Source organism: Peromyscus maniculatus, chromosome 5 (assembly GCF_049852395.1).
Source record: "Peromyscus maniculatus bairdii isolate BWxNUB_F1_BW_parent chromosome 5, HU_Pman_BW_mat_3.1, whole genome shotgun sequence".
Classification (NCBI taxonomy): domain Eukaryota; kingdom Metazoa; phylum Chordata; class Mammalia; order Rodentia; family Cricetidae; genus Peromyscus; species Peromyscus maniculatus.
In genome coordinates, this window is record NC_134856.1 from 106,307,746 (window position 1) to 106,332,157 (window position 24,412).

Consider the following 24,412-nt stretch of genomic DNA (forward strand, 5'->3'; position numbering starts at 1 on the left):
CTAGAATCACAAGTGTGCACCACTACCCTCAGCTTGTGCAGCTGGGATGAAGAGGCCTGTGTGCATGCTAAGCTCAACCGAGTTCCAGTACCCCTCCAATCCAGCTTTCTTCTTAAGCACTTTTTCATCGCATTAATACTAAGACAGGCTTTTCCTCAATACTGGTGACAGGAAAATGAAAGTTCTAGAAGAGAACGTACCTAAAATAATCTTTGGGGGCTGGTGACATGGCTCAATAGGCAGACTCTTGCTGCCAAGCCTGGCAACCCATCTCTGCGACCCACAAAGTGGAAGAACTGACTCCCACAAACTGACCTCTGACATTCATACACAAGTAAGTAAGGGCAATACAAGTGAAGGTTGATAATGTTCTTTGTTGTCAACTTACATAAAAACACTTACTCCCCCCCCCCCCCCCCACCATGCCGCATGCTTTTCTAGCAAGGTCTCCTGTCTGGTTTTCTTCTTACTCCTTGGATACACACTTTGTGTATAGTTTCCAAACTTTCAGCTACCCCGTGTCTCCCCCTGCACCTCCATTCACCACTTTGCTTCTGAGGACTGTCTCTATCACCCACTACCTACTGCTTGGAACGTTCAAAAACACTATGACCACACGAGTTAGACAAGCCTTTACCTGGCTAATCAAATTCACTCGGGGAAGCTTTAGGACAGTAGACGCTTCACTCAAAACATGATTAAAAATATACAAACATGAAAATCAACATTGCTCACAGTGATCCTGAGATCAGATCAACAGAGCCTTAGCTCCAGACAGAAGGAAGTTCATTTCCCACTTCTACAAAGTGAAATAATAAAATACTCTAGAAACAGATGCATTTTCTACAAACTGGATACACTGAATTCTCCAAGATATAGCATGTTCAACAGGAAACTGAAGTTTATTGAATATACACAAGTCACATCTGACACTGAGAACTGAAAATGCTATTTACATTGAACAGATTAAAATACATACTGTCAGTATCCGAATGAGGTACTAGAATGTGGCACTAGCCCCAGGCCTCCGACCTGGACCGCAGCACCTGCACACTGTAGTTCATTTACCAAGAGCCACGCCAAGGGCAAAGCTGGCAGTGCCCCACACTTCATGGACACGGTTTGGCGTCCGTGGAGGAGGACACGGTCTCTTCAGCACACGTGCCAGTTTCTGAGTCTTCCACTTCAGAATCCTCAACAGTTTCTTCTTCGGAATCAAATTCCTGACTATCTGGTGATTCAAAGCTATCCAGGGGTTCATTACTCAGCCTCTATTAAGGAATAAGCCAGCAATTTATTGTAAAGATCTTGAAAATGAAATACACTGTTAGTCAGTATACCTATACAGCAACCCACCAATGCTATAATACCTTCAATAAATTCTTTTACAGTGTTATATCAAAGTCTATATAGTGCTACATCATATTTCAGCAAAATCCAGTTAGTAATTCACTGTTTTTTTAAGCACTGATTGAGCTACTTCCAAAGCACAACTTAAATTGGTATTTCTCTTGGAAACAACAGAACTATGTGTTCGTAACTTCCAACCAGCTGGGGAATCATATTTTTAAAGCCAACAGGGAGGGCTAGTTCAGTACTTCAAAGATTGTCACAGCAGGGTTGGAGAGATGACTCAGTGGTTAAGAGCATGCAGTGTTCCTCTAGAGGACCAGGGTGTAACTCTAACTCTAGGCCATACTTATTACACATAATTAAAAATAATAAAATAAAAAAAAATCTTAAAACAACAACAACAATAACACTGTCATGGCTCTAAAATGTTAAGGAAGCAATTTAATGTGAGAAGGTTTGATTTAAAAAGCTTTCTTTCCACTGGGTGGTGGTGGTGCACGCCTTTAATCCCAGCAATGGGAAGCAGAAGCAGGCGGATCTCTGCAAGTTCGAGGCCAGCCTGGGCTACAGAGTGAGTTCCAAGACAGGCACAAAACTACACCGAGAAATCCTGTCTCAAGAGAAAAAAAAGCTTTCTTCCCATTGGTAAGATGGATTTGCTTTGTAAACACAAAAAAGGCTGAAAGTGATAAAGACAAGCCTGGTAGTTATACGAATCAGGCTGACTCTTAGAAACACATTAGCTACCTCCCAAATTTAAAAAGTCAGATAAAGCCTATTTGTTTTATAAATGATAGGTGGTAGCATGTTTAAAAACCAGAACCTGGAAATGTGTCAACTGTGCAATAGAGTAACTTTTCTTATTATCTTTTTCAGATGTGGGCTTATACAAGCATTTTACAGGTAAGGAAAATAACCCTGACAGGATAAACACACTCACTGACCATTGTCGACAACTCTGAACCCAGTGACTATGGAATCACCTACCTCAATCACCTCTGCCATGTACTGTACATGCTCTGCTACCTCTGCCAAGTCCTTATTCTCCTTCCTCAGGCGGGCAATCTCACTGTCCTTTTGTTCAATTTCTTTATGAAGCTATAGAATAAAAATATAAGTTCAGTACTCCATAAATCTGCTCTCGTCTCCAGCACTCTCCCAGCAGATCACTGACAAGCCCACGCAGTAACACAGGGGGCCTCACTCTGCTCATGCAGTCAAACTCTATGAGACCCACATTCAAGCTAGGCTGCACCAGCCGACTCTGCTGAACTGAGGAAGAACTACCAGAGCCTCCAAATGGTGAGAACTGCACACGTACTTTCTCGTTTTCTTTAAGAGCTTCATAGAGAGCTTTCCTCCGCTTTTCTGCCACTTCTTTCCAATACTGAGAGGATGGGTTTTCTGGAATAAATCAATGTTTTACACAACTTTAAACGTCAGTGCTAAAACCTGATCGTGGTGGAGCACATGATCCTAGCACTCAGGGGTCTGAGGCCAGCCTAGACTACACAGCAAGTCCTTATTTAAAAACACAAAACTTACTGCTATAAAAAAACTCAGTGAGGCCGGGCGGTGGTGGCGCACGCCTTTAATCCCAGCACTCGGGAGGCAGAACCAGGCGGATCTCTGTGAGTTCAAGGCCAGCCTGGGCTACCAAGTGAGCTCCAGGAAAGGCGCAAAGCTACGCAGAGAAACCCTGTCTCGAAAAAAAAAAAAAAAAAACTCAGTGATTGATTTCTATTGAAAAGCTCTAATCTAATTTGTATTTTTTCAACATATCAAAGCTTTCAAACCCTGAAAAGAATTGCAAAAGAAGGAAAATAAGTGCAGATCTATCACCTACACGGTTTAACATTTTACAAGATTCACTTTGTGTTTATGGTTTTTATTTGACCTTTAAGGACTCTACTACTATTGAGCTACACTCTCAGCCCAAATACTGTTACCTTTGAAAAGTCTAGACTAGTTAATCTGCATATAGTTCTTAATGTTGAATTTTTGTTTCAAGCTCAACACTTTTGGCAGGAATAAATACATTGTATCTTCAGTGTATTATCAGGAAGTACATACCAATCTGTTACAATGTCGAATATAAAATTTAATCATTTTATTTGGCTGCCATATACCAAATTTCTCCCTTGTAAAAATTGTTTTTCTTGGTAATTAATTAGAGATCTAGAGAGCAAAACTAGAGTTTGTTAATCTGTTCCTCAACCAATTTTAACTCTACTGGTAATTCTTGCCTAAATCTTCTAAACTCTACAGTGGATGTGATTTTTGAAAGGAATTCTCTCTATTCCATTTTCTCTTAAGCTATCATTACAGATTCATATGCTCTTTCCATTCACTGTACCACCAATAATTCTTTCTGTCTTTCCACTGTTTTTATTTTGAGATATGTATCCCAGGCTGGCCTTGAACTTGATGCGTAGCTGAGAATGACTTTGAAGTGGTCCTCCTCCCTTTGCCATCTCAGAGCATGCATGACAAGTGTGGGCCACCATGCCAGCTTTAGTAGAGGCCATTCTTGCCACTAGTCAGTTTCATGCTCAAATTTCCACACATTTAATCAGTGTGACTTTCTTCAAAGAGTCCGTCCCTTAAACATGTCTAAAACTTTCCCTTATTTTCTGATATGAGACCTAAGGATCATTCTACACTATCCTGGATATTGGAATACTGGAGTCGGCCATTTCCTGAAGAGCTTTAGTGCAGAATAGTGTTTACAAACCAAGAATTGGATATCTGCTATGTTTCTTGCTTTCAGTGGAGGGGTTTTTAATAATTTATAGTAATACTCTCAACCAATTCAACAATTCATCCTTCTCATCCTTCCCTTCTCCATTCCACATTTGTATTTCCATTCACCCGATTAAGAACTTGCCTCCCGGGGCTGGAGAGATGGCTCAGAGGTTAAGAGTACTGGCTGCTCTTCCAGAGATCCTGAGTTCAATTCCCAGCAACCACATGGTGGCTCACAACCATCTATAATGAGATCTAGTGCCCTCTTCTGACCTGCAGGCATACATGCAGGCAGAACACTGTATATATAATAAATAAATAAATCTTTAAAAAAAAAAACTTGCCTCCCAACATCAACATATTATTCATTTGCTCCATTCTAAAATATATACAAGATTTTTCTTTAAGAGTGCACAATGTACTACCAACAACAGATTTAACAAAATTCAGGCACTCTGTGTGGATCTTTTAATTCTAATGATGTATCCACTGAAGTTCTCAAGTCATACTGGTATTTTCTATGACTAAGAATGTCTATGATCACCGTTGACTGTACGAGCGATATTTTTGACATACGTATAGAACTAACCTTTAACTGACTTGAACCTAATCAGGTACCAACGTTCCAAGTCCTGTTTCATATGCACTGCAAAGCTGCTGGGGTTCTAGCCAGTTGACCAACCATTTGCAATTTTGTCCTCCTGTAAAAGTACTTTCTGCAGCCGGGAGGTGGTGGTGCATGCCTTTAATCCCAGCACTCGGGAGGCAGAGGCAGGAGGATCTCTGTGAGTTCGAGGCCAGCCTGGTCTCCAAAGCAAGTTCCAGGAAAGGCGCAAAGCTACACAGAGAAACCCTGTCTCGAAAGAAAAAAAAAGTACTTTCTGCTTCCAAACTTCCCTACAACATCCCAGGCAACTCAAACAAACCAAGCATTCCCGTGACTGTGACCCTGAGCAAGTCAATGAAGTTCTCTACACTTCATTTCTCATGACCTCTGACCAATACAGAGGAAAAGTCTCCCCAATGAGCCTGGTGTGGCAGTTTAAGACTACTCTTCAGGGAGGCAAGACTGCCTGAGTTCAAAGCTAGGTTGGGGCTACACAGTGAGTTCTAGGACAGTCCAGGCTGCAGAATGAGACTATCTCACAAAATAAAAAAGCCCACCATGCTGGGCAGTGGTGACTCAGCACTTTAATCCCAGCACTCAGGAGGCAGAGACAGGTGGATCTCTGTGAGTTCGAGGACAGCCTGGTCTACAGAGCAAGATCCAGGATAGACACCAAAACTACAGAGAAACCCTGTCTCGAAAAACCAAAAACAACAACAACAACAAAAAGGCCCACCACAATTATTATAAAACATCTTCAGTTTTCTATTCTTTTCTGATTTCTACTACTCTTCCATTAAAAACTATGATTAAAAACTATGATATAATAAATACACTTTATTAAAGTGTATTTCAGGCCAGGCAGTGGTGGGACACACCTTTAATCCCAGCAAAGGGAGGCAAAGACAGGTGGATATCTCTGAGTTCTAGGTCAGAGTGAGTTCCAGGACAGCCAGAGCTGTTACACAGAGAAACACTTTCCAAAAAAAAAAAAAAAAAAAAAACCAAAAGGAAAAAAAAAGTGTATTTCAACCAAGAGGTGGTGACTCACACCTTTAATCCCAGCACTAAGAGGCAGAGGCAGGCGGATCTCTGAGTTCAAGACCAGCCGGGTCCAAAAAAAAAAAAAAGAAAGAAAGAAAGTGTATTTCTCATTCATCTTTATCCTCTTTCCAGTGATGTTCCCACTGGCCCTATTACTTGGTGTTCTCTTGGAATATTCAAACCCTTCCTCTAGCACCACCTTTCTTCTGAAGAGCCCAGTTCCAGGTCTTGTAAAATCCCAGTGCAATCTACTCTCACAGATGCCAATTTAGTCACTGTCCTAGTCCTTAATACTATCTCACCCACATTGAAGGCTTGCCAAAAAATGGTTCCATGTGTCCAAATTTAGAGTATCTGCCTATTTACAACACAAAATTTTAAATTATCAAACAGTAACCCCACCAAATAATACACCTTCATCAAAATTTAAACTTTTAAGACAAGGCTATGTTCTTTTTATCATACCTTTAATCATAAGATCAAATGCTTCCTGGGTGACATCTCCAGCATCTTTATTTTCAGCAGCCTCTGGACCAGAGCTCGAAGTCTTAGATATTAACTGGTCATTCCAGTGCTTCCTTTTGGACAAGCCTTTTGGCAACTGTGATGGAAACGCTTATTAGATTTAATGAACAAGAAAGCTACACTGTTCAGTTATTTATGCATTTAAGAATCTTTTCAAATTATACAGTTCAAAACTACCGTAAGAGGGTTGGTGAGATGGCTCACCAGATAAAGGTACTTGCTGTCAACCTGCATTCAATCCCTGGGACCCACAGTGACAGAAGCAGATTCCTGAAAGCAGTCCTGACTTCAATTGTATATTGGGACACTTATATGAGCCTAAGTCCATGCAAACACATACATACCCACATGGGTGTGTGCCCACCCAAAATAAATAGTTGAAATTTTTTTTGGCTTTATTTGTAATTACATTTTTATGTCTGTGTGTGCGTTTATGGATTTGAGTGCAGTCCTTGGCCAGAAAAGGGCGTCCCATCCCTTTAAGGAAGAGTTACAGGCAGTGTGAGCTGCCCGACTGACATGGGTACTGGAGACTGGACTCAGGTTCTCTCAAGAGTAGTGTATGCTCTTAAGCACAGAGCTGTCTTTTCAGCCCATAAATATAACTTCAAAAAAACCTACCAGGATGTATATTATTTTAGGAATTTTATTTGCAGGAACTATTTTGATTAGAATTTAGCAAAATCTGGGAACTGTTTAATGCTGATTGACCACTCTAGCCCTGGACACATACCTCATTTTCTCTGCCAACAAGAGATCCATCTGCAGAAGGCTGAATCATCTTCAGCGTTCTCCTTGGAACAGGACTATTCTAAAAGTCAAGATGATTCATTATCTGGTTACTGCTATATGATTACTTTCCAAGTTTCTATATAGTTAGACTTAGTCTTACTATAATTTGAGTTAAAGAATAGAAAAAAGAAATCACTAAGAACACAAGATTTGCCCTGATGCTGTATCAGAATAAGTAAGTTTGCTTAATCAACCAGCAAACTTACTTCCTAAGTTATAATAAAGTTTGAAGAAATGTTAAGAATAGGTGGGCCAGCCAGGCAGCGGTGCGCAAGCCTTTAATCCCAACACTCGGGAGGCAGAGCCAGGCGGATCTTTGTGAGTTCAAGGACAGACTGGTCTACAGAGAGATCTGGGACAGACACCAAAACCACACAGAGAAACCCTGTCTCAAAAAAAAAAAAAAAAGAATGGGTGGCCATACCACCCAACCAGACACACACAGGAGGTAACTTTTCTCATTCTAATACAGATTCTTGTTATTTTAGTTAAAACACACTTTCTATGGTAGCACTGATAGTTCAAATGATGCCTGATAAATTTTCAATTAAAAAAATAACTGACTGTATTCTTAAAAAAAAAAAAAAAAAACTTCCAAAATGGGAACTTACACTCTACTTACAAAAGAGGTAAACACTGAGAGAAAAGATTACTCCTCAAAATATTTTTTTCTCTAATCAAAAAGATTCATCTCAGAACTCTAAATATTCCCAAATATTATGGGCATTTGTGAAAAAAAACTGCTGGTTTTTTGTCAAAAACCAGGACATATCTGGGAAGAGGGAATCTGACCTGATGAAAGAATGGCCTATAAGCAAGCAGGGATGGGAGGGGGGCGTTTTCTTGGTTGAGGATTGATGTGAAGGGCTCAGTTGTTGCCAGTGCTATCCTTGGGCAGGTGACTGGGATGCATAAGAAAGAAAACTGAGCAAGCAAGCAGGTGAGGAGTGTTCTTCAGTTCCTGCCTTGAGTTCTTGTCCTGACCTCCCTCAGTGTTGGACTGTGACCTGGGAGCTGGAAGCGAAATACACTTTCCTCTCTGGGTGGTTTTTATTGTTGTTTTGGCTTTTTTGAGACAGGGTCTCTCTGTGTAGTCCTGGATGTCCTAGAACTCACTTTGTAGACCAGGCTGGCCTCCAACTTGAAGATCCGCCCTCCTCTGCTTCCTCAGTGCTGGGATTAAAGCTGTGCACCACAACCACCTGGCTTGGTCATAGTGTTTTATCACAGAAATACAGTTTGAAATATTGTATTACATTTACACACACACACACATCATAAGACACCTTGCCAATCAGTTCTCTTCTTTCACCATATATAGTCCAGTGGGTCATCAGGCTAGGCAACAAGCATCTCACAGGCCCAAGAATATAATTTTTACTTATTATTTATTTATTAATTTATTGGAGGCAGGGTCTTTCTATATAGCCCTGGCTGGCCTTGAACTCAGAGATCCACCTGCTTCTACATCCGGAGTGCTGGAACCAAAGGCGTGCACCACTACGTCTGGCACCAGGAATGTAATTTTTAGGAACACATTGTAGGCAGAAGCAAGTGCATGAGGATGCCATGGACAGTCCCTCCTGAACCATCATCTGAAAACAGAAGCAGTTTTGTTACAAGTCCATTCATTAGGACACTGAATTAAAACACTCTGGCCCAGGCATGGCACAAATCTGTAATCCCAGCACTTGGTAGGTAGAGGCAGGTGGAACTCTCTGAGTTCAAGGCCAGCCTGAAGTCTACAGAGTGAGTGCTACACTAGCCAGGGCTGCATACTGAGATCCTATCTCAAAAACAGAAACAAACAAACAACAAAAACAAGCCATGCATGGTGGCACACACATTTAATCCCAGTACTCAGGAGGCAGAGGCAAACAGATTTCTCTGAGTTTCAGGATAGCCAAGGCTACATAGTGACATCTTGTCTCAAAACAATCCCCTCCCCCCCAAAAAAAAACCCTCTAAAATCCCCAAGATAGTGCTTTAAAAACAAAATTTTGAGCCGGGCAGTGGTGGTGCATGCCTTTAATCCCAGGACTTGGGAGGCAGATGTAGGTGGATCTCTGTGAGTTCAAGGCCAGCCTGGTCTACAGAGCTAGTTCCAGGATAGTCAGGGCTGTTACACAGAGAAACCCTGTCTCGAAAAAACCAAAAGATAAAATAAATAAAAAATAAAAAAAGTTGTCTTCTTTATAATATGTAAGCTCCTACATATTTCCTGATTTTAAGTTCTATTTTGGGAAAAAAAAAAAAAAGAATCATTAGTTATACCACCACCATGGGATAGCAAACAATGGTGAATACTCAAACAAGGTTAGCAAGAACATGACACCACACCGGCGTGAGAAAGTTACTGTACTTCACATGACAAAGTTCACCTTTCCCACGGTAAAGTTTCTACTGTTGATTATTATCTCAGTATTTAACTGAGGGACAAATGCCAACTACCATGAGAACAAATATTACAACAACATTTCAGATATAATTTAGATTACAGATTAATCAAGTCTCTAAACAGAAGAAAATAAAACTAAATGTTTAATCTTGATAATGGTCAAAGAAGCCAACTAAGGTGCTGTCATTTGCACACTTACAAAGACCACTTCCAAGATTTACACTTTATACATGTAAGCTTTATAAAATATAACTCAAGGAATGTACACTACTATAACATTCCTTTCTCTATACACATAGTACATTGGAATAACAGACTTTTAGACTCCAAGTTTCATTCATATATTTAAATCTTAACCTGTTCAGAAAACAATTTGATATTCTCAAAACCCTCTCCCCAAAAATATATGCAAGAGTACACTCAGTTTTACAACTTCTGATAATGAATCCTGAATTTAAACTCACTCTGGGGGTTGAGGAAAATAGTTTCAGCCCAGGAGTTAGGGGCCAGCCTGGGCAACACAGCAAGACCTCACCTCTTAATTAAAACAAATTCAAGCACATTTCAGAGGTTCCATTACATACCTTCACATTCTCTTGGGCTTCTTCCTGTTTCTGCTTCATACTGGGATTCATTTTTCAGCTGGCAACACAAACAAGCAATTTTTTAAAAAAATTTAAAAATTTAAAAACAGTGTGGTTTGTAACTGAGGGTAGAGTCTAGATTCTTTTTAAATTATTTACAAATATACACAAAAATCTTCCTACTTTATGGTAGAACCACTATCTGACAAAATGAAGCGATGTCCTGTACAAAATACAGAGATCTCAAAGGATCTGAGAAAGGGGCACCTGGAAAAGCGAACCAGGCACTTAAGCACGCTCAGATCTACCCTAAAGAATACCATCCTGCCTGTCACAGTGGCACATTCTGGACTGCGGGGGCAGAGATAAGAACATCAAGTCAGAGATCAGCCTAGGCTGCATAAACAAGATCCTGTCTCAAAATAAAATAAATTTTTAAAAAGGCATGCTTTCTTAGCACAGCATAAACCAGGCCTAGTGGCATCAGCTGGGAAGCAGGAGAAACAGAATTCAAGATTATCCTCAGCTACATAGCAAGCTTAAGACCAACTCCCCTCCTACTTACATGTAATTAATAATTTACATTGTGTCCTAGGCACCCACACATGTATGCAAATACAAACAGCTTATAACCCGGTGTGGAGTTCTGCTATTTTCTACTCTATTTCACGTTAATAAAACCTTATCGGAAACCCACTCAAGGGAATCTAGATGTGTTTCTTCTTTTCTTTTTTTTTTTTTTTGGTTTTTCGAGACAGGGTTTCTCTGTGTAGCTTTGCGCCTTTCCTGGAACTCACTTGGTAGCCCAGGCTGGCCTCGAACTCACAGAGATCCGCCTGGCTCTGCCTCCCGAGTGCTGGGATCAAAGACGTGCGCCACCACCGCCCGGCTTCTTCTTTTCTTTTGAGACGGCTAAGTAGGCAAAGTTGGCCCAAAACTCCTGAACCTCCGCCTCGGGCTTCCTGAGTGCTGGAGATTAAGCACTACCACGCCCAGGCTTGGGCAATGTTTCCTAAAGTGCAGGTAATGGCCCAAGATCGTGTTATCATTGGTCAGGCGCATAGGACAGGGTCCGAGGAGAATCCACTGTCACCTACACCGGCATCTCTGGAATTGGAGACGCAGGATTCAATGCCCTCGCCCCAGGAGCAGCGTTTGCACTACCTATGAGCTGGCCGGAGGTACGCAGCTCGTCTAGACCCCTGCCACGCCGTCCCTGAGACTCAGCGGCCGCACACCTTGCCGGACGCGCCGGCCCCGCCCAACGCGGCGTGCGCCAGCCAATAGGAAGCGCGAACGCCGGAGCGCGCCAAAACCGACCCCACCTATGGCGCAGCCCCTCGTCTCAGCTCGCCCAGCTTTGCCTTGCAGCCGGGCCGGGGCTACGGGCCGAGATTACAGGCCGAGGCTCGGGTTCCTTCCAGTCCTCGCCTCTCCCGGCCGGTTCCCCGCGGCTGTCGAGGCAGGCCTGGCCGCGGGCCAGACGGAAGACACCGCTGCCGGAGTTGCGCTCGCCTCCGCTCCCGCCCCCCGGCGCCCTCGGACTCACAGACTACGGTGCTCCGTTCCCAGCGAGCCTAAGAGCGGGACGAACCCCTGGCAGCACGCCGGCCCCAACGGCACCAGAACGACCCGAACCTGCGGACTGACCCGCCGACCGGGCAGCTGACGTAATGAGGGGCGGGGCCTCGGCATCCAGCCAATCGCCTCTTACCGCCGCCCACCGCGCCCACGGACTCCGTGCGCCTGCGCAGTCGGCCGCGGCGCCTGTAGTCTTTGGGTGAGGTCTCCAGGTTCCTCTTGGCTTAGAGGTCTGTTCCCCCCACCTTCCTTTCTGACCCCTCTGCTGGAAGCTCAACGCTTCAGCACTCTATAGTACTCTGCTGGCGAGGACACAGGACCTACTCCCACTAGCGGTAAACACGGAATAAACATATTTTTTAAAGTTATTTTATATATTTGTGTATTGTCTGTTTAGCTTTTTGTTTGTTTTCGAGACAGGGTTTCTCTGTGTAGCCCTGGCTGTCCTGGAACTCGCTCTGTAGACCAGGCTGGCCTCGAACTCACAGAGATCCGCCTGCCTCTGCCTCCAGAGCGCTGGGATTAAAGATGTACACCACCACCGCCCAGCGGCTACTCAAAAGTTTTAAAGGAAATTTTTCCTAAAGAATGTAAAGTGAATCTGGATGTGATAGCCCACACCTATAATCCCAATACTAGGGAGGCTGAAGCAGGAGGATCTTGAATTTGAAGTCAGCTTGAGCTATGTAGGGAGACCCTATTTCAAAATGCCAAAAAAGAGACTCTAAGAGGACTAAAAACATGACTCAGCAAATGGAGTGCTTACTACCGAGACTATGTGAGTTCCTTCCCCGGGATCCACATGATAGGAGGAAACTGACTCTTGCAAGTTGTCCTCCGATCTACACACACACACACACACACACACACACACACACACACACACACACCAAATAAATGGGTAAATGTAAAAACAGAAAAGACAAGACATAAGGAACGTTAAATGTGAGACCCAGACCTTGGAGAAACCGGATAGCCTATGGGACTCCACCCATGGAACTTTCTGGAAGTATATACTCTGTAGAACTTAACAGTAACCTTTCAGGGTACCAGAGAAAGCTCTTCACAGGGAGGTTCTCCAAAGAAGCGGTCTATTACGAAGTTGCCCCGGGCCTAGGGTGGCCTGGAGCTGCTGACTACTGCCGGCTATTAGTAATCTCAGTTAGTTGTAGTCCTTGAGCTCTACCAGGGCAGAAATCCAAGACGCTCTTTGGGTTCCAAGCTCTGGCAGCTTTTGTTCCCCTCAGTGCTTTGCTGCAGCTGAGCAGAAGGGGATAGCAGCAAGGCATGCCCTGTAAAGATGCAGTTCCTGCACAGACCTCAGTACCCAGCCTTAACCCAACAGGCACTACCACTCTCGTGAGTCTAGAAAACTCCGCTGTTGCGGGGAATTACAGCTTCCATTTAGGCCCATGTTTGGGGGAGTCCTTAGTGTTCAACACTGGCCGGTGTTAACAGCTGTTAGTCCAGGATCTAAAGCAGGGGAATCACTGCAAGTTCAAGTCCTGCCCGCCTACATATCAAGCTTCAAGCCAGACCTGATCTCAAAAACAAGCGAACAAAAGTCAGGCATGGTGGCTCATGCCTGTAATCGTAGAACCTAAGAGACAGGAGGATTATTGCAAATTTAAGGCCAGCATTGACTACATGATGAATTACAAGCAAGCTTAAGCCACAGAGGAAGACCTGCCTCAAAAAAAAAAAAAAAAGAGCTACATGTCCAGGCATGCTAACACACACCTTTAATCTCAGCACTCGAGAGGCAGAGGCAGGTTGATGTCTGTGAGTTGCAGGCCAGCTTGATCTACATAGTGAGTTCCAGGACAGCCAGGGCTATGTAGAGAGACGCTGTCTCAAATAAACAAACAAACAAACAAACAAACAAACCAGCTGCAGCTCTGTCTTCCACAGCTGCACCGTTAGAAGCCAGGGCTATTAGCTGTGAAGACAGTTATGTTGCTATCTCCAGGCTTCAGCTTGGGCTAGTCTAAGAGCACTAGCAGTTTGAGTGACAGTCCTTTTGCTGAAGCTGGCCTCGATGGTTTTAAATGTGGCACTTGTTACCCGTGTGAGAAAGACCATGAGGCACAACAAAACCCAGTATCAGAGCTTTATTGGGGGCCGGGGAGGCGGCGAGGACAGAAGAGAGTGACCCGGCCTGTGACAGACACATACAGGGAGAGTGGAGAAGAGGAGAGAGCAGAAGAGAGAGGATTCTGTGACTGGCTTTTTAAGGATTTCCCTGCATATGTGCATGTAGGCTGACGGAGCTACGCCACACATGTGCAGATTGTGTGACCACGCTGAGCACAGATGACGTAAAATGTAAAGGCTCCTTGCTTGGCTACTGAACTGTGCATGTGCAGTCATGCAGCTGGAAGAATTCTAGCAGGCCTGAGTAGCAAGGGAGATATCAATAGATGCCAGTTAGGGAATCAGGTTGCTCCACCCCCCAACATGTTTGTTTATTTACAGAAACAAGAACATGAGGAATGTGTACAGTGAGATCTTAAGAAGCTGTCATGAACACTAACGACGACTTTAACAGATTTGGTGGTGGGTAAATTACGAGAACTCCAGGCGAGTGCTCTACTAGTGAGCTACATCTCCAGCCCAATGGTGTGTGTGTGTGTGTGTGTGTGTGTGTGTGTGTCTGTCTGTCTGTCTGTCTGTCTGTCTCTGTCTACCCCTTCCTATGTGATTGGTAATCCTCCTACTGAACTTCCTGAGTGCTACCATTACAAGTGGGCATCACCACATCAGGTCCAGTGGGTTTTTAACAGTGTCTTGCCTGTGCTCACCACCTACCTAGGTGCCCAGGGAGAGGCAAATCACTGTCATCTGTCTCAACTGTGGAAGCCTAGTGCAGTTCAGAAGTTGAGCAGAAGCGGGAAGCCATCGCTATCTGCTCCTAAAGTGTCTCACCTCCGCCCTCTACTGGCAAAATGTCAGCATTGTCAGCAAAGGGAAAAGTAAGAATCCAGCCTCTCTCTCTCTCTCTCTCTCTCTCTCTCTCTCTCTCTCTCTCTCTCTCTCTCTCTCTCTCTCTCTCTCTCTCTCTCTCTCTCTCTCGCTGTGTGTGTGTGTGTGTGTGTGTGTGTGTGTGTGTGTGTGTGTGTGTGTGTGTGTGTGTGTGTGTAACTTTATTAGCTTCTGGAGCGGGGTAGGGTGTCAGAGGAGCCTATTCTTTCTTCTGCCCTGTGATCTCAGGAATCAAACTCAGGTGGTGAGATTTGGCAGTGAGTCCCACCCAGATCATTTGTTAAAGACCAGGCCAAAATAAGGGCTTTGTAGCTGAGAGACACAGATAGATCGTGTAGCAGAGATGTGACTGTTGCCTAGGTTCATTTTTTTTTTCCTTTCTTTTTCAATTTTGGTTTTTTGAGGTAGGGCCTCACAGTATAGCCCTGGGTTGACCTCCAGGCCGCCTGAGTGCTGGACTCACCCTCACTTGCCTGCACACCTAGCATTACTTGTATTTTCTTGCACAAGTTTGTTAATCACTTCATTTTCATTTTCTCCCCAAAATGAAAGTGAACAGAGTATCAATATAGTCTTTAAGATGCAGATAGTGACTGAGAGACAACTCAAGGGTGAAGCACACTTCCAGAGGACATAGGTTCTATTCCCAGCACCCACACGGCAGCTCACAACTGTCTGTCACTCCAGCTCCAGGGCAAATGACTGACGCCCTCTTCTGGCCTTTCTTCTGCTCTGTGATCTCAGGAATCAAACTCAGGTGGTGCTGAGTGTGCACCACTTCCTGGACAGACAGACATGAAGGTCAATCGCCCAGATGCATAAAATAAAAAAAAATAAAATCTCAAAAAAATTAATAAAGTGCGAGTGTCTTTTAAACATACAAAATAGTATCTGTGGTGGTTTGAATGGAATTGGTTCCCATAAACTCAGGGAGTGGCACTATTAGGCGGTGTGGCTTTGTTGGAGGAAGTGTGTCACTGTGCAGGTGGGCTTTGAGGACTCATATATGCTCAAGCCACGCCCAGTGTCTCAGTTCACTTCCTGCTGCCTGTGGTACAAGATGTAGAACTCTAAGCTCTTTCTCCAGCACCATGTCTGCCTGCATGAAGAGTTGCCATGTTAATGGTGTCTCTTGACAGTAATCGAAACACTAGCTATGACAATATCTAACATCACTTAAGAAAGGAAATTAGGAGCTGGGCATGGTGGTGCACACCTTTGATCTAAGCATCTGGGACTCAGAGGCAGGTGGATCTGTAAGTTAGAATTCAGCCTGGTCTACATATTGAGATCCAGGACAGCCAGGGCTATACAGAGTGACCTTGTATTAAAAAGAAAAAAAGAAAGAAAGACCCTATATCAAAAAGCACTCAGGAGGCAGAGGCAGGCGGATCTCTGTGAGTTCGAGGCCAGCCTGGGTTACCAAGTGAGTTCCAGGAAAGGTGCAAAGTTACATAGAGAAACCCTGTCTCAAAAAACCAAAAAAAAAAAAAAAAAGCAAAGAAAGAAAAATGCTTAGGTCTGGAGAGATAGCTCAGGGGTTAGGAGCATGCACTACTCTAGTAGAGGACCTGAGTTTAATACCCAGCACCCACACTGGGTAGCTCACAATTGCCTGTAACTCCAATTCCAAGTGATTCTGACACCTCTAGTCTCTAAGAGCACCTGAATTTAATGCACATACACATAATTAAAAATAAAGATAGACCTTAAAAATGAATTACAGCATCCAGCTGTGGCAGCACCCATCTGTAATCCCAAGACTCGGAAAGCTCAGACAGGAGGATTGTAAGAGCACAGGCTGGCCTCAAATTCCTCCTGCTTTAGCCTTCTGAATACTAGGATGAGCCTGACTTTTTTTTGTGGGGCTTTGTTTGTTTTGTTTTGTTTTTTAATTTGAGATCAGGTCTCACTATGAAGCCCAGGCTGGCCTTGAACACCTAGCCTCCTTCCTCAGCCTCCCAGATGCTGGGATTATTGTTGTTGTGATGCCACATGACTAAGTTAATTTATATCTGCAAAGCAAGCAAAACCTGGGTCTACTCTGCTCCTGCTGCTTTCCTTATTGGTCCTGGTTCTTTCTTGAGAGATGAGACTGACCCAGCTGATGCCCTTCAACTGAAGGGAGCTGAGCTTTTACATGTCAGGTCATGAACACCTGCTCTGAAGCACAGATCTGCGGTTTGAACTTTATCGCAAAAGAGGCCCAACCGACTGGAGAGATGGGTCAGAAGTTAAGAGTGCTTGCTACTCTTCCAGGGACAGGGGTTCCCCTCACCAATGTTGAGCTGCTCACAGGCACATGTAACTCCAGCTCCAAGAGATCCAATTTTATCTTCTGGCCTCCTCAGCTGAGCACATGCACACACATGACATTCACTCACACTGACACGTACATATACATGAATAAAAATAATAATATGTATTAAAGATAAGAGGCCCAAGGCTTTGTCTGCCTTTGACAAAATTACGCATATGTTAAATTAAATCTTTTTTAAAAGATCTTAGTATGGAGAAATGTCACAACTTTGGTTAAATTCTCTTGGCAGAAACCAGAAAGTGGCTGCATGTGCAGGTCCCTGTCTCCTGTCTCACAGAAAGACATGTTTCTTTTGTTATTGTGCTTGTGATAGGGTCCCATGTAGCCTAGGATGGCCTGGAACTCCTGACTCTCCTTTCTCTACCACCCAAATTCTGGTATTATATTCATGTACCTTGTTTAGCTGGCCTGGTACTCACTTTGTAGCTCAGGCTGACCTTGAACTTGAGGCAGTACTCTTACCTCAGCCTCCTGAGTCCTGGACCACCATGCCAAGCAACTCATTTCTTTAGAATTAGTTCTAAGTAATAGTAGTATAGCTGCCTTCTTTAAATTGTTACTGAGTTGTTTTTTTTTTGCCCCTTATAATAAACTTCATTATTTTATATCCAGGATATGATCCAATTTGTGTTGGCATTATAAATTACTTGTTTTCAAATCATATTTCATAAGTGGGAAAGTGGCAGGTGACTGTTTTGTCTTTGTTTTCTGGTTTTTCAAAACAGGGTTTCTCTGTGTAGCCCTGGCTGTCCTGGAACTCACTTTGTAGACCAGGCTAGCCTCAAACTCACTGAGATTTGTTGCTGGAGGGCTTCTCTCCAGATTCCACCAAGCCCCGCAATCCCACAATCCATGTATAAAATAACCACTCAGACGCTTATATCACTTATAAACTGTATGGCCGTGGCAGGCTTCTTGCTAACTGTTCTTATATCTTAAATTAACCCATTTCTATAAATCTATACCTTGCCACGTGGCTGGTGGCTTACCGGCATCTTCACATGCTGCTTGTCCTGGCGGTGGCTGCAGTGTCTCTCCCTCTCCTTCTTCCTGTTTTCCCAATTCTCTTCTCTCCTTGTCCCGCCTATACTTCCTGTCTGGTCACTGGCCATCAGTGTTTTATTTATATAGAGCGATATCCACAGCAGAGATTCGCCTGCCTCTGTCCCCAAGTGCTGGGATTAAAGGCAAGTGGCACCACCTTCCAGCTGACAGGTGACTGTTTATGAAAAGTACGTGCCAAGAAGCGCCGCCATTCCTATGGGGCTGCCATCTGCAGAGCTGACGAGTGAGAGCTCTGGAGAGTCCAGCTACTCCTTAATCTTCTAACATGAGAATGTCAGATTTCAGGGTTCGTTTTCAAGATCACCAAGGTTGTATGTAACAATAAAGATTCACAGACTTCTACCTGGAAATCAAGTGCACGTGCGTGCGTGCGTGCGTGCGTGCGTTCATGCGTGCATTTTGCAGGTTCACATATGTGTGCATGAATGTAGAGTCCAGAGGACAACTTTGGGTTTCATCTAGAAGTCTCTTCAAGAGAAAAGCAACTATAAAGAATTTCATCCCCACCCCCCAAAACTAAATCCAAATTGAATATTTACTTCCAAGCTAAGAAAATACTAGAGACAAGTTGTAGAGCTACACATGGGAATGATGTCAAAAGCCAAAGTGTAAAAATTGTCCAGGGCAAATAACGTGGTCCCCAACAAATCAATGACAAGATAAGGGTTAAAAATCAGGAGAGGCAGGCATAGTGCCAACACTCCTGGGAGCTATGGTGAAGAGATCAGAAGTACGAGTCTGTATGAACTACGTACTACAACAGCAATGGTTGTGGGGGAAGAGAGAGGGAAGGAAAAAGCAAGGGGAGAGGAGAACAAAGAGAAGAGGAAAGGAGAAGAGGAGGGTTGAATCTCACTACTGAAGAACAGGGGAAAGATTTATAGAGAACAGTCTGGTGCTCAGAGACTGGAGAGCTGATTTAGCCGTTTAGTGTGCGCTGCTCTTACAGAGGATCCAAATTCAATTCCCAGCAACTACATCTGGTACCTACAACCACTTGCAACTCCAGCTGCAAGGGATCCAGTGCCTCTGCCCTCTGTGGTATTGCACCTATGTGCAGATACCCACATGCACACAACTTAAAATAAAAGTTGTTTTCAAATGAGACATAGTACTAAGTACAATATGTCGTTCAGGATTGAATTCATCAATTCTAAGAATCAAAACCAGAAAAGCCACATGTGTGTGGTAGCACATGTCTGTAACCCCAGCACTTGGCAGGCTGAGGCAGAAGGATTCCTACAAGTTCCAGGTCAACCTTGGCTACAGAGTAAGACCCTTTCTCAAATACGAAGGAAGGGAAAGGCAGAAGAAAGGGAAAGGAACAAAAGGGCTGAACGTTGTGGTGTGTACCTCTAATCACAGCACTGGGGAGATGGAGGCAGAAGGATCAAGGTTTCAAGGCCAGCCTGGGCTACATGACACCCTGTCTCAAGTAAACCAATCAAAAATGAACCAAAGTCAAAAATCGGCCCTTTAGGATGGGTGAGATGTCTCAGTGGGTGAAGGCACTTGCCTCCTGTCTCAATTAGGGTTCTATTGCTGTGAAGAGACACCGTGACCACGGCAACTCTTCTAAAGGAAAACATTTAGTTGGGGTGATTCACTTACAGTTTTAGAGGTTCAGTCCATTATCATCATGATGGAGAGCATGGCAGTGTGCAGGCAGATGTGATGCTAGAGTAGTAGCCGAGAGCCCTACATCTTGCAGGCAACGGGAAATGGACTGAGACACTGGGCAGTATCTTTTTTTTATTTTATTTTATTTTATTTTATTTTATTTTTGGTTTTTCGAGACAGGGTTTCTCTGTGTAGCTCTGTGCCTTTCCTGGAACTCACTCTGTAGACCAGGCTGGCTTTGAACTCACAGAGATCCGCCTGCCTCTGCCTCCCGAGTGCTGGGATTAAAGGTGTGCACCACCACTGCCCGGCTGGGCAGTATCTTGAGCATAGGAAATCTCTTTTGCCCCTCCCCTTGCTGATGGATAAAAGCCCATTATGAATAAAGCAGGGCAGGGGAGCTGCTGGTATTGACCAGGGCCCTCCCGAAGCTATCCTGTGTTTCTGTTTTTCTCTCCATCCACATCTATATTTCTATCTAATACTTCCTCATTCCTCACTCCTCCCCCCAAGAACCCTTTGATAGGTCAGAGTTGGTTTCCTACAAACCTCTTTTTTGTCGTTTTGAGACAGGCCTCACTATGTAGCCCAGGACTTAGAAAGAATTTGCCATGTAGAACAGATTGGCCTCAAACTAACACGTAACTGCCTATTTCTGCCTCCTGAATGCTGGGACTAAAGGGCTGCACTACCATGCCTGTTAAAAAAAAAAAAGTAAAATCTTTAAAAAGCGTTTATAAATTTATTCCCAATAATTTAATAGCATTAATCACAATAATCTCTCCTGACCACTAGGTGGCAATGCTATCTAAATTAAAAGTAGGTCTTGAAATTGGAAGACTCATCCATTTATCAGTCTGTACTGAGTTTTTCTCATCTGTTGACCAAGCAACTTTTGATCACAGCTATGCAATATTCTTTCAAAAAAAATTGTTTTAAAGATTTATTTATTTATTATGTATACAGTGTTCTGCCTGTATGTTTGCCTGCAGGCCAGAAGAGGGCACCATTACAGATGGTTGTGAGCCACCATGTGGGTGCTGGGAATTGAACTCAGGACCTCTGGAAGAGCAGCTAGTGCTCTTAACTGCTGAGCCATCTCTCCAGCCCCCTCAAAAAATTTTTTCCTGCAGTGTCTCATTATGTAGTCCAGGCTGGCCTCAAATTCCCCAGGCAGCCCGTTTTGGCTTTCACCTCAATACCCTCCTGCTTCTGCCTCCCATGTGCTAGGATTTCAGACATGCACCACCATAACCAGTTTGTTCTTTAGAAGTTTAATTAATTAGCCAAGATGAATGTATCCTCTCTCCCTACATGTGGACTATACTGAAGCAAACAGAATGACTGTATTGGAAGGGTGGACAGAGGCCATCTAGGCTCCTTGTCTACTTCCAGACAGAATAAGATTTCTGTAGAATTTTTTTTTCTTTGCTTGAGAAACATAACTTTTTTCAGGTATCTATTCCAATGTTTAACATGAAGTCAAATGTTTCCTTTATAGCTTGTTTGTAAAGCAAACAAATTCTAAGTAACAACCATGTGCCAGGTATTGCGGGGCCTTCATGGGTATACTGGGGGGTGTATCTGGCTGTCACTTTCTGAAGAATGGAAGATTTACTGTGGCTCCTGTTGACACAGCTGTGATGGTTAACTTTAACTATCTACTTGACACAACTTAGAATCAATCGCTTGGGAAGAGAGTTTCAAAGAGGGGTTGCCTAGATGAGGGCGGCCTATGAGCATGTCCATGGGTCATTGTCTTGATGGCTTTAAGTGTTTTAAGGCTCAGCCTGAAAGCGGGTAGCGCCAGTCCCTTCTTTTGGGTACTGAAGTGCGTAAGAACAGACGTAGATGAGCACGGAGCATGCATGTGTTTACTTCTCTCTGCTCCTGACTGTGGATGTGACGTGACCAGCTGCCTCAAGTTCCTGTCTTGACATCTTTGCTATGATGAACTGTAACCTGGAATCAGGAAGTAAAAGTCAGCCTGCCCTCCCCTAAGCCGATTGTTGTCTGGGAGTTTATCACAGCAACAGAAACGCAAATGTTGGCTCTTCTCAGGTTTATTAGAGAGCCTACCTTGTGTCTAAGAAAGGAAGGGCCTCTCGGGAAGAGAGTGGAGCATCGCAAGGCAGTGTGGGAAATGAAAGAGGAGAGGAAGAGGGCGCGTGAGTTCCTTTTCTCGTGGTTGTGGCATGGGAAACCCCTGACAACAGCGACGTGAGGAAGGAATGGTTTGCCTCATGGTTTGATGATCCAGTCCATCAAGGTAGGAAGGCACAGTGGCAACAGCAGCCTCTTCCTGTGGCAACAGGCCTGTGAGGAAACTGGCTACATTCTGTCCGTGGTCAGGAAACCACAGAAAAGTGAATGCTGGTACCTAGCCTCCCAACCTCCAGATCCATGAGCATATAACTTTCTTTTCTTTATAAAGTGTCCAGTCTTGAGTTTCTTCTCACAGCAACAGAAAACGGACTAAGACATTTGGTTGTTCAGCCAAAATTGCAAAAGTCTGCTATTGAACTTGTGCCATGGCTACCAAACTGGAACATGACACAGCTTCTAAAATTAATGGGTCACAGCCCTGTAATGAGGATCACATTACTGAAGTTGGGAGTTGTCACAAAAGTTATGGGAATAGAAAAAAAGGTTTTGAATACACTATGACCAAAACTTAATTCAAAATTGAAGACATTATAACTCGGAGGTGTGTGTGGCAGAGCTCGGCCCTGTTGAACTGTGTACGTTCCTGTAGCCTTGGTCTGGTGTTAGTTTCTTTTCTGATATTGTGATGAAATACCATGGCCAAAAGCATCTTATGGAAGAAAGTTTACTATAGTTTAACTGTTCCAGAGGACTCGTCCATCATGGTGGGCAGGCAAGGCAGCGGGATCAGTGAGCTGGGCTACCACGTCACAACCACATGGGCGAGAAGCAGAGAGAATGTACTGAAGATGGGGTAAAGCCACAAACCCCGAAAGCCCATCCCCCAGTGACATACTTCTTCCAGCAAGGCATCTCTTCTAAAGGGTCCAGAGCCTCCCTAAACAGTACCAGCTAGAGACAAAGTGTTTAAAGACCTGAGCCTGGGGGGCGGGAGGGGGGGCATTTCTCATTTAAACCACCACAGTTCTAAACATACGCGTGCACTTTGCAATGTGCCTGCCATCGTGCTGTATGACACCGAGGAATTCTGCCTCAAAGACCTCAGCCCAGATAGGAGACTATTACACATTGTGATATTGGTTCTTTTTGTTTGTTTGCTTTTGGTTTTTGCTTGTTTTCTTTGGTTTTTGTTTTTGTTTTGAAGACAGGGTTTCTCAGTGTTGCCCTGGAACTAGCTCTGTAGACCAGCCTGGGCTTAAATTCAGAGATCTGACTGCCTCTGTCTTCTAAGTGCTGGGGTTAAAGGCGTAGTTTAATTATGGAAAACTTTCAATATTGTTCTACCATCATTCCCCAGCATGTCTGAAATTAATACACCTTTGGATTGTATTGTGTTAGAATGTCTGAGTTTCTTAAAAATTATTATCAACTGTGCACGTGTGTGTGTGTGTGTGTGTGTGTGTGTGTGTGTGCACGCGCACGCTCATGTGGAGGTCAGAGGAAAACTTTGTGGCATTGTTTCCTTCCTTATACTTTTACCCAGGTTTTAGGAATCAAGCACGGGTAAGCAGCCTTGTGTGGCAAGCATTTTACCGCGGGAGCCATCTTGTTAGCTCATGACGGCTCAGTTTGGAAACCGCTGTTTGAGTTTCTGACCTGAGTTTCCTTTACAAGAAACAGTGTTCTCAGCGCTTACAATCATAAAAATAAAAAAATATGCATCAAAGCCGGGCATGGTAGTGCACTCAGAACATAGAAATAGGAAGCTCGGGATTTCAAGGTTATCCTTAGCTACCTAGTGAGTTTGGGCCAGTCTGGGCTACAGGAGATTTTATCTAAATAAATAAGGCAGCAAACAAAACATACAGTTAAAAATGGTTGCAGGAGGAAAACATTTAAGAGGACCTGTACATACAGCGATGTGTACTTTAAAGGTCTATCTAAAAAACAAACAAACAAACAAAAAAAAAAAACCACAAAAAGCAGTAATAACCCACTAGCACTCTTCATCCTCTTTCTCAAGCCATATGCTTACTAATTTGCAAAATCCTACCACCAGTGAATGAAGCAGAAGCCCCAAAGACACTGTGTGCTACAGCAGACGCTCTGCAGGGATTCAAGCAGCTGGCAGGAGACAGAGCACATCTTTGAGGCAGTTACCTTGGTTTCTTTTCCTAGTTGCTGTGATAAAATGCTCTGCCAAAAGTGACTTAAAGAAGAACAGTTTATTTGTGGCTCACAATTCAAGGTAGAGGCCGTCTTGGAAGTCTAGGCAGCTGGAGCTGGTCACATCGCTCCCGGAGTCAGAAACAGGAGTAAACACAAGCTGCTGCTCACCTCCCTTTCTCTCCTTATATTCAAGAACCCCTGCCCATGGAATGGTGCCACCTCAAATTAAGATGGATCTTCACACATCAATTAATGAAACCAAGTAATCGCCCCCAGACAAGCCCAGGGGCCCATCTCCCAGGTGACTGCAGATTCTGTCAAGTTTACGACTGACACTGACCTTCAGCACTGCAGGAACTAGTACTTGTCTCTTGTGTTTCTGCTGCAGCTTCTGTTTAGCTTCCTGTTTCTTTAAATATCGCTGCGAGGGGGCGGGCGTGGGGGGTGGGGCTCCAGCGCACAGGGCTCAGAGGGAAATCCACGGAGTTGGCCTATACTAGACTTTTTTATCTGAGGGGGGT

At 43.9% G+C, this 24,412-nt stretch overlaps 1 protein-coding gene across 3 annotated transcripts; it reads right to left on the reverse strand.

Moving 5' to 3' along the window:
* Nucleotides 1-876: 876 nt before the first annotated feature.
* Nucleotides 877-24,274, reverse strand: Gmnn (geminin DNA replication inhibitor). Of its 3 annotated transcripts, none has more exons than XM_006977127.4 (7): nt 24,232-24,274; nt 10,049-10,106; nt 7,008-7,085; nt 6,215-6,350; nt 2,675-2,757; nt 2,341-2,451; nt 877-1,271 (listed from the first exon to the last, which is right to left on the reverse strand). In XM_006977127.4, exons 2-7 carry the CDS (start codon nt 10,097-10,099, stop codon nt 1,110-1,112), a joined length of 621 nt encoding a protein of 206 aa, XP_006977189.2. In that variant the 5' UTR covers nt 10,100-10,106; nt 24,232-24,274; the 3' UTR covers nt 877-1,109. The 3 variants fall into 3 exon arrangements, with proteins under 3 accessions (XP_006977189.2, XP_042134238.2, XP_042134239.2); XM_042278304.2 differs by lacking the exon at nt 24,232-24,274 and adding an exon at nt 11,598-11,707; XM_042278305.2 differs by lacking the exon at nt 24,232-24,274 and adding an exon at nt 11,213-11,231.
* Nucleotides 24,275-24,412: the final 138 nt, after the last annotated feature.